This window comes from Diachasma alloeum, unplaced genomic scaffold (genome assembly GCF_001412515.2).
Source record: "Diachasma alloeum isolate Michigan unplaced genomic scaffold, Dall2.0 Dall_scaffold_00342, whole genome shotgun sequence".
In the NCBI taxonomy this organism is placed as follows: Eukaryota; Metazoa; Arthropoda; class Insecta; order Hymenoptera; family Braconidae; genus Diachasma; species Diachasma alloeum.
This window is the reverse complement of record NW_021680481.1, coordinates 61,764-71,828: the sequence shown is the minus strand read 5'-3', so window position 1 is coordinate 71,828 and position 10,065 is coordinate 61,764. Positions and strand designations below refer to the sequence as shown.

The window sequence follows — 10,065 nt, the reverse complement described above, 5'->3', positions numbered from 1 at the left end:
TTGAATTGTTATAAATAAGAAAACTTGACCACAACTTGCAAAACTCGACTTCGGATTCAGATTCAACATCACCGGCAACGTAAATTCCAATAACAACATTTATTCAATTCGGTTGTGCATAGAGAAACAGGGCGTAGGAATTATTTGATCCTCGTGAAATTTGACCATCTCCGCGAGACCCTCGTGACGTTTGACTCTCGTGAAATTTGACCATCCTTTTGTGATCCTTGTGACATTTGACTATCCCCTTGTGACCCTCGCAACGTTTGACTCTCATGAAATTTGGCTATCCCCTTGTGACCGTTGCGATGTTTGACTCCCGTGAAATTTGACCACACTTTTGTGACCCCTGTGACCCTTGTGAAATTTGACTATCCCCTTGTGACCCTCGCGGCGTTGACTCTCGTCAAATTTGACTACCTCCTTGTGACCCTCGCGATGTTTGACTCATGTGACATTTGACCATCCCTTTGTGACCTTTGTGAAATTTGACTATCCCCTTGTGACCCTCGTGACATTTCACTCCCGTGAAATTGGACTACCCCTTTGTGACCCTCGTGACGTTTGACTCTCGTGAAATTTGACCATCCTTTTGTGACCCTTGTGACCCTCGAGATGTTTGACTCTTGTGGAGTTTGACCATTGCAACATTCAACCTCCGTAAAATTTCATCATTCTCTTGTAACACTTGTGACGTTAGACAGTTGCGAAATTTGACCCTTGTGACATTTAACCCTTGTTCCATTGACCACGAGAAGTTCGATCATTACATCGTCTAATATTTATTAACTTTACTTTAAACATTCATTCCTTCTCAATATCCATTGAAGCAAGTGGAATAAAAAGTTATGCCATTGTCGATGGAATTCAAACGATTTAAACGGAGCGGCAGGCGTTCGGCGCCCTAAAGGCTGCGCAGTGGTACTCGAGCGAGGATTGGGGGACCTGTGGGACTCGCGTCCGGCATCACTGGTTTAAAAACTAGTTTTACGTGTCTTAAAACTAGGTCTTTGACGCTACGCCATGTTTTGTATTTTTCATTTTTTGGTCACCGATTTTCTGAATTAAAGGGAAACCGCGGTAAAATTTTTGTTACAGGTAGGGTCTTGTTAAGCGGATTGCGATATACGATGGGATATATTGAAAAGTCGAAAAAATCATGACAATAGTCGATTTTACCCCGTGAATCAACGAAAGGCAACGTTATTAATTTTTACATTAAAAATCTTTCAAGTCCCTAAATTTTTATCTGATTGGAATTTTTTATCGTTGAAAATATTCGTTAAACTCCACAAAAAAGGTATGTACCCATTTTACGATTCATTGGATAGATCATAGTGGAAGAAACTTGTTTTTATCATGAGAATAAAATCTATTCTATTCAATAGATAAAGGAAAGAAGAAAATTATACGTCATGTAATTTAAAAAATTAAGATCTACACCTTTTTTAAATTCATCATTATAGGCATCTAGGGATAAAAAGTGATATTCAAAACATTCCAATTTGTAGGGAATCCCCAACACTTTCCTAAAAAAAATCTGCCAGTTGCTGAAGCGCCAATACTTTACGACCTTTAGTATAGTCAATTAGGACATCGGCAACGGTGACTATCTGCGATACTAGATCATTTGCAAAATCTAGTGTGCAGTTTGTTGAAAAATTCTGTAATAAATGATGTACGATCCATGATCGGTCAAAATCCAGGCTCGGAATATAAAAAATAAAAATCTGCAGTGAAACTCACAATTGATCAACTCTCTGATTTATTTCTATTATTATTCATTAAAATTTATTAGAATTATCTAATTTCCAGTTTTATTGTTGAATTTTTACTTGCAGAAATGAACTTTCATGTCTTGAAAAAAAGGCTGAGAAAGAATGGAACGAACGATTCGGTCATCTCGCAAACGAAAACTTCCAAAAAGTAACAATATCATAATCTAAATAGGGTGAGCAGCCCAATCATTGAACTCTTAAGTGGTAACGTATTCCTTGCATGTGTTGAATCTTAGAATCATCGTCATGACCATAGTTACTAATTACAGATACACACACATTTCCTAAAAAGATCAGATCTTGACACTTTACGCCGTTCCCAGGAAAAATTAGAAGATCGTCAAAATCAACGCTTACAGATGTATCATATGTATCGTATGATATTTTATGGTGATTGTGAGAAAAAAACTGTTCTTTGCGCGCGAAGACTGCCAAAAATTGCCTTTTTTTCACCTGTATCATGAAATTAAAATTGTGTCTGAAAGCGCTATTACGGAATACTTTTCAACATTGCACTACCGTACTGTTCTGTTAATTGCGCGAGGGGGGGGGGAGTTCTGCAATAGGACTGCTCACTCTACAATATCAAATTCCCGTGCGATAATTCAATTTTTACACTTCATTTGCTGTTTCAGATATTTTCGGAAAAATGTAAAAACTTCAAGCTCCCCTCTAAAGACAAAAATTTATTTGAAAATTTAGATAATAAGAGGATGATTACTCTGATATCCTCATCCGACATTCCAAAAACGAGTTCTGCTATTATTGGCTGGCGATCATCTTCGACTGACTGCAACTTGGAATTACTGGGAAAACTGTATATTTCTCCTCGTTTCACAATAGAGCCACCAGCACTACCCGGGGAATTCAGGATTACAGGACAAAAGTTCATTTCCTTAGGATGATTTAAAAATAATATTTACAGATAATTAAAGATTCATGAAGAAGCGAAAGACTTTTGTTTCAATGCTGGTGGCAATTTCTCAGTGAACGAGATAGGGTTCACTTCTACTGCAATTAACTCTCCATTTTTCAGCCATTCCAGATGTACAAGGTGCTGTTAAAAAAGAAAAAATACATTGCTACAAATGGAAAATTGAGAATTTAATTTGACTTAGTAGTGAAGTAATTTTCACGTCATATAGTGTATTCGTATACAAATAAGTTGTAGGACACTTCGATTCCGTGTCATGAAAGTAATTCAAAGTTACCGCTAACATATGATATAGTGGGGTTTGTTCTGTAATATCAAAACATAAGGGAGTCATAAACATAACCTTAAACTCTGTGAAAAGGAACATGCAGACCGATAACCTATTTATTAGACACTGCATTCGCTATGAATTCCATCAAGGAAAAACTGTTAGGAAAGCATGTCAATCGATTTGTTCTGCTCTTGGAGACAACATTGTATCTAAAAGTACATGTGAGTATTGGTATAAGCGATTTAAAGAAGGTAATTTCGACGTTAGTGACCGTGAACATACCGGGGCCCCTGTAAGGATGGATGACCAGGAACTGCAAGCATTGCTGGATGAAAACTCTTGCCAGACGGAAAAACAACTTGCAAAACAGCATGGAGTAACTCAACAGACAGTTTCCTATCGCTTAAACGCAATGGGAAAGATTCGAAAATGAACAAAGTGGGTGCCACGTTTTTTGACTCAAGAAAATAAAGATAGCCGACTTGACATGTCTGAATCTTTACAATAAGCAACATAGAAAGTCTTTTTTGTGGAAAATTGTGACCGGCGATGAAAAGTGGATTTATTTTGATAATCCAAAACGTAAATATCATTGGGTTAACCCAGGCGAGCCGACGACATCGACATGCTGTGTATATGGTGGGATATGAAAGGCGTACTGCATTATGAACTTTTGAAGTCTGGCGAGACAGTTACTGCTGATCGCTATCGTCAACAATTAATAAGATTGAACCATGAAATAGAACAAAAACGTCCATTTACTGGTAAAGAAAAACGTCCAGTAAAATTGCTCCACGACAATGCCAGGCCTCATGTGGGTAAACCGGTAGATATCCAAGATACGTTAATGGCTCTTGGATGGGAAGTTGTGCCACACCCGGCGTATTTACCAGACTTAGCTCCAACTGATTTTCACTTGTTTCGGAAGATGCAAAACGAATTGACTGATGTGCGATTCAAAATATTTGAAGTGCAAAAATGGGTCGATAATTTCCTCGCCTCGGTAATTTCCTCGCCAAGATGAAACTTTCTTTGCGGAAGGCATCCGTGAATTACCTAACAGATGGCTCAAGGTCATTCAAAATGATGGAGATTATTTTGATGAATAAATGTAGTTTACTTTTTTTCGAAAATGAATTTTAAATTTTATGCAAAGTGTCCTAAAACTTAGTTGTACACCCAATATATCTTGGAAGGGGAGAAGGTTACCGTCAATGTCCCAGTTAATGTAACTAGAAGCGTTTCGCATCATCAGCAAGGTTCAAATAATTATATTGTTTTCATATTGCGCGAAATCAACGCACCAAATACATCGTTGGTACTTTTTTCTATCATTTCGGATTAATATTCCTCTGAATGAAAGATTGAATAAATTAATATTTTAAAAATAGAAAACCTCCGCCATGTGCCAGTATCTGCCACTTGGGAAGGCCATGTTTCAATTATCATGAATCTTCGATGCCAGTTGATACCTGGTGGAAAAATAACCCACAGCAGTGATATTAGCGAATGATAATTCTCAAAATGACATTAGATCTTTTTTAAAATGCAAAATCAATCGAAAAATGGTATATGTATCCAGCCATTTTGAATGTTTATACAAGATTCCCATTGCAAGATAATTGAATATTGAAATTGTGCATCCATTAAAAAATCGCTGTGTAGCAGAAACTGAAAAAGTGGTACAGTGGTGGTAGGGCATCGAGGGCACAAAGAAACCTTGAGTCTACTACTAATAGAATCTACTAATTTCAACGATATTTGCAAAGTAATCTACAAAATTTTCAAATTAGTTTTCCTGTTCAAAGCCAGAATGATGCATTAATAAAATTCCAACTTTGAAAAACTAATATAATTACCTTATATTTTTTAATCACTTGAAAGACATATTGCCCCTGAGAACTCGATGTAGAATTACTATCCTCCTCATTGTTCACAGTTTTTGCTATTTTGGTACCTCCGTCGGAGAATCGATTCTTTTGAACAACGTAAACAGTAGTATCATCGTGTAGAATAATGACATTTTGGTCATTAGGATTAAATGTTATGTTGACAATAGGGAAAGATCGTGTCAGCCAGTGATTTGGTATACGAGTCTGCAAGTTATTCGAGAATTCTGTGTACTGACGTCTGGATAAATTGTACTCCACAATCTGTAACAAAAAATGATAATTTATCATCGTTGAACGATAGTAAAATGATTCCCGTTTAAAGGAAGGCAATTCAATGTCAGGAAAAAATATGAGAAAAAATATGGAGAAAAAGAGGGTTTTAAGACAAAACTTTCCCCTAGAAACGCCTCTGAATTCTCAGAATATTTTACGAACTCCAAAGAGAAAAAAAGTGGATTTGCTTTAGAAAAAAGTTTCTAAATTTTAGAAACCGTGGTTTCGAATTTTTACTTTTCTAAAATCTACGAATTTTTTTGTAAGTTTTAGAAAAAAAATCGTTTAAAATTAATGATCAAAATTGGGATTAATTTTAAACCAAAATATACTTCATTTTTTTAAAAATATTTTCTAAAATCTAGAAATTTTTTTCAATTGTTTTGAGGGGAAGGAGGGTTTATAAAAAAGAGACTTCATGTATAAGGGGTTATGCATGGGGATAATGATATCCGGGGGGGGGTTCTCATATACGGGGAGATTTCATTGAATGGTGGTTTCATCAATGAGGAGAGAGTTTCACATGAGCGGGTCTAGGTGCGGGGCAGGGCGTAAAAGGACGGATTTATATGGGGAGTCATATATGGGGGGGAGGGGGTTGAACAGGAGGTTTCGCAAGGCGAGGGGTTTTGTAAAGAGAGTTTTGTATATCGAAAAACCAATGCGACTCCCCCCCCCCCCTCCCTCCTGTAGACGACTTTGTTCATCGGTGAGTTTTTCAAGGATGTGTCGGAAACTAAGGGAGATAGCAAATTTTTACTGACAAATTGGGAGGAGGGAGGGTTTTCAATTTTTTGATTGAGAATTCTCAATGCACAACCAACCCCCCTCTCCTCCACCGCCAATTTTTCAGTAAAAGTTCGCAATCTCCCTTAGTGTCGGAGATATCCTCAAAAAACTCACCGACGAGCTAGGACTGTACATCGAGAATTCAATACAACCCGTGTATAAAACCCCCCTTATATATAACTCCCCCCTCCACATATCTACGTCCCCTAAGAGCAAAACGTATCTCGAAGAAATCTGTAGGAAAGATGTAACTCAAGTTCTTGTTCTTAAAAAATCGTATTTCAATCTTCCTCTCCAGAAATCAAGTATCTCAGGCCGAAGTTTAGAATCCACGTATCTCGCTGAGAATTAAAAAAGAAGTAACTCACAAAACGCTGATCAATACTAGCTTAAAGAGTTATCTAGGTTATTTTTTTCCTCCTCCCTTTGGTGAAATACTCAGTGTCCGTCAACTCTGTATCGTTTTTGCGCTTTCGGCCAACGTTCGATGATCTAGATAATCCAGGAGGGGAGTCAATGAATAATAAAATGAGTGGAATGCTGGAGGGATGGCATTCCTTGAACAGAGGAAGAGTAGATCTGTCAGTGTGGCTTTGGGAATCCCAAGATCAGTGCAATACGCTTTCGGTAACTTGTAAGTTTTCAAATCCAAAGGTGCGGAAGATTTGTCAACATGAATACTCCGATACTCATAATTGAAATTAGTTTTGACCTTCAGCGAATGGACATTGTCATAGCCAGCCGCGAGCTCCTTCACTCTAGACCAAGCGACTCTTTTCCTGTTAACATCTAGTACCCGCTGCGGTTTTCCTACCAGGTCTCTAAAATCTAGAATGTTCTCTCGTTCAATTTCAGTCACGATATATCCACTATTAGCCCGTTTCGCTGTGAATATGATATCTCGCCATTGCTGTGGAGTATATATTTCTTTGCCAGTACTATTGGTCTCAATAGCGGCATGAAAATCTGTGGATGATTTTGACACCATATCGATGAGCAGCCAGAATGTGCATGGAGAAGAGAAAACGATTACGATTCTGCCCAGTCCAATTGTCAAAGTAGAATACGAAGTTTTTCACTCCATCCTTACTCTTCTTTTCAATAAAATCCACTACACAACTACCTATCTCGTTCACTACTCTCTTCATTTCCTGTCCACAAGTAGCAGTGTCCTTCATGCCGTCCGATGTCATATATCGTGAAATTGTAAACTTTGAGTTTACGTCGATAATAGAATAAATTACAATTCCCTTTAGGGGTTTGGAGTACTTTTTGCAGATCGAAACAAAACACACAGAGGGTACTATTCTCTTTCTTCTTCGCTTCCGTTGCATTACCTGTCTTTAATGCTCGAACCTTATTTTTGTTTGCTAGATGCAAATCATACTGCTCCTGTTTTTTCTGTTTATCTGTTGCACTTGAATTTTTATGATCTATACAAATGTCGCATTGGTCTTTTTTGGGTTTGAAAAAACCAATGTGGAACTCCGTATTGAATATATCGCGGTACTGTCTTTCTGTGACTGCTTTCGTGCCTGAATATTGCTCCCTCATCCAATCTTTAAATGCTGCGTGCATCCGTGCAATCGACAAGTTCTCCTCCAGGTACTCTCTCTGAGATTGATCTGGTCCACAACACTTTTCTTCAGCTCAGTACTGAATGTATATGTGCGCGGAAAGTTCCCCTTTCCTCTATTGTCAGTGAGAACACCAGCTCCTCCTTTTAATTTTTTCAAAACGGTCTCGAACCAACCATCACCAATCGCCAAAGTTTGGATGAACATTGTCTTACAAACTGCAATGTTAATCCCATTAACTTGAAAAAAGTATTTCCGGGATTTTTTTCGGCGTATCTCATTTATAGCGTTAGCTGTCTTATCCTGAACAATCACATGCCTTGTACTGTAATCGCACTGGCGGGCATGATCTCTAATTGACCAAAAAAGTGAAAAAATCTCTTGCCTCTGTTGTTTATCCAATTTAGTTTCACATTTGAAAGGCCACAGCGGACAACACGATGGTCCAAGCTCTCTTGCTGCAACAAATTTTTTCCCATCGCCAGTGAAATGTTCTAATCCCTGTTCATGAGCTGTTATAGAAGCCTTTGCCTTCCATTTGGATGGGTTCAAAGATCGTTTCCTTGTCATTTTTTCAGGGGCATTATACTCCCTCTTTCGTTGCACATGAGAATGTGGTAGATTCTCTTTATCACGAGATTTATCGGTATCCAGAGTGTTTTGTGCTATCATGGGTATAGAAGTAGCACTGCAACGAACTTCTTTTTCTTTTGTCCAGTAGATTCTGAGTCTTGATGCATAGATCCCAATGCACGAGTGATTGAGGGGACGCATTGCATGACGTAGATCGTTCGAGGTGATTCTAGAGAGCCCAATTCCACAGAAGAAATCAGCATCGACAGATCCTGAGGGCTTTGTTTCAACACATTTTGTTGCCTTTTTCCGACTGAGTTGGACGTGGCTTTTGAAGCGCAGGCGTCAGATCTCGGTTCTTGGGTCAGTGTCATCACCTCGAAGTCCATGTCATGCATAGTACTTGAAGCTATGGAATATATCACAATTGAAAAAGTTGAGCGATTAAATCCTACTACATTGAAATACCTCCTTCAATCTCTTTTTCGAATTCAAGAAATTCGGATGTTGAGATACTCTTCGGCTGGTACATCATAATGGTAATGAAGATGGGAATCTAAGAATTCATATAATCATATTAGGTGCCAATAAGCAGGCGCAGAGGTTGAATCAGTGATGAAATATTGGAAACCAATAAGACACCCTATCTTGCGATTGCTGCTTTCATGATTATCCCCAAATGTAAGCGAGACAGTCTGTTTTCCTTCAAGAACTTTTTTGCAGATCAGAACATCTAGAGCTGCTAAAAAAACTGTTTCAAAATTTTGGCTGTCTCTTAGATTCAGAGATGTTTGTCAACATTTCAACCCAGAGCTTAATCGACTCATCCCCATTCACTACTACGCCACAGACATATTTCGTAGTTCGTGAAAATCATATTCATGACGTCCTCAGACTGAGTAAAGTGGGGGTTGAGCAGGGGGAGATCGATTGTGCTATCACACTTCAAGTTCAAACCTTCATCGTCAGCCATAGTAGCATCCAGACACGAGTCCTTCCTCTGTACTCATTTTTTTTCATTTTCTGTTTGAATGGCTGTCAGTTCAAGCTATGTAATAAAGTATGCTGAACCAATAAGAGAATTAAATGTTTTACGGTCGCCTGACAGTCCTAATATAATATGGTGAGAGATAGACATGCAAATAGAAAATATTTTTAAGAAATTTAAACACAAGTTAGACAGCGTTTTGTGAGCCACCTCTTTTTTAATTCTCAACGAGATACGTGGATTCTAAACTTCGGCCTGGAATACTTGATTTCTGGAGAAGATTGAAATACGTTTTTTTAAACAAGACCTGAGTTACATCTTTCCTACAAGATCCTCTGAGTTACGTGTTTGCTCTTAGGGAACGTTGATATATGAACTCTTCATACACGAAACCCCCTCTCATACATATAATCACTCATAAATCTCTCCTCTCAATTAATTCAGCCCACCTTAAAAAATCCCCTTATATGGAACTCCTCCCCTCTCCACATCTGAAACTCCCGATATTTGGCCACACCTGCCTATGTATGGGGCACTTACGCCCTTTAAATACCTTCGCTGCAATTTTTTCGTTCAATCTGAAAATTTTGTTAAATTATGAAAAATTCAGCATTGGTTTTAAACAATAATTGTTCTTCGAAACAAACTTTGCCGAGTACTTTTGTTCGGTTTCTCACCGAATTGTTTTTTCCTCACTCACACCCACACTCACGCACACTCGCTCCTCTCGCATGCTTGCATGGCTTCCCACGACTGACCTGCGCAACCGACTTAAGTGACCAGTGGCCTCTCACGTCTGACACCTGAGGCGCCACTTGATGGACAGATGTCCAGTGAACGCCCCCATTTAAATTGGGGCACGTTTGGACCCTCGATGATCGACACCTGCCACCTTGGGGTCCTTTAATCGGCCTCATATGCATTTCGGCGATCGTACAGTGTACTTAGTCTTCTCCAAATTGTTCTCTTATTTGTATTGAGTTCCACGTA

General features: G+C 38.5%; 1 protein-coding gene across 1 annotated transcript in view; it reads right to left on the bottom strand.

Moving 5' to 3' along the window:
• Window positions 1–1,764: 1,764 nt before the first annotated feature.
• The window catches only part of LOC107040752 (U3 small nucleolar RNA-associated protein 4 homolog), a gene marked incomplete at its 5' end in the record, with an annotated part of 38,937 nt that continues 30,636 nt past the window's right edge, over window positions 1,765–10,065 (bottom strand). The window contains 2 exon segments of the mRNA XM_015260970.1: window positions 1,765–2,835; window positions 4,843–5,136. Of these exon segments, the coding sequence (XP_015116456.1) occupies window positions 2,716–2,835; window positions 4,843–5,136 (414 nt within the window).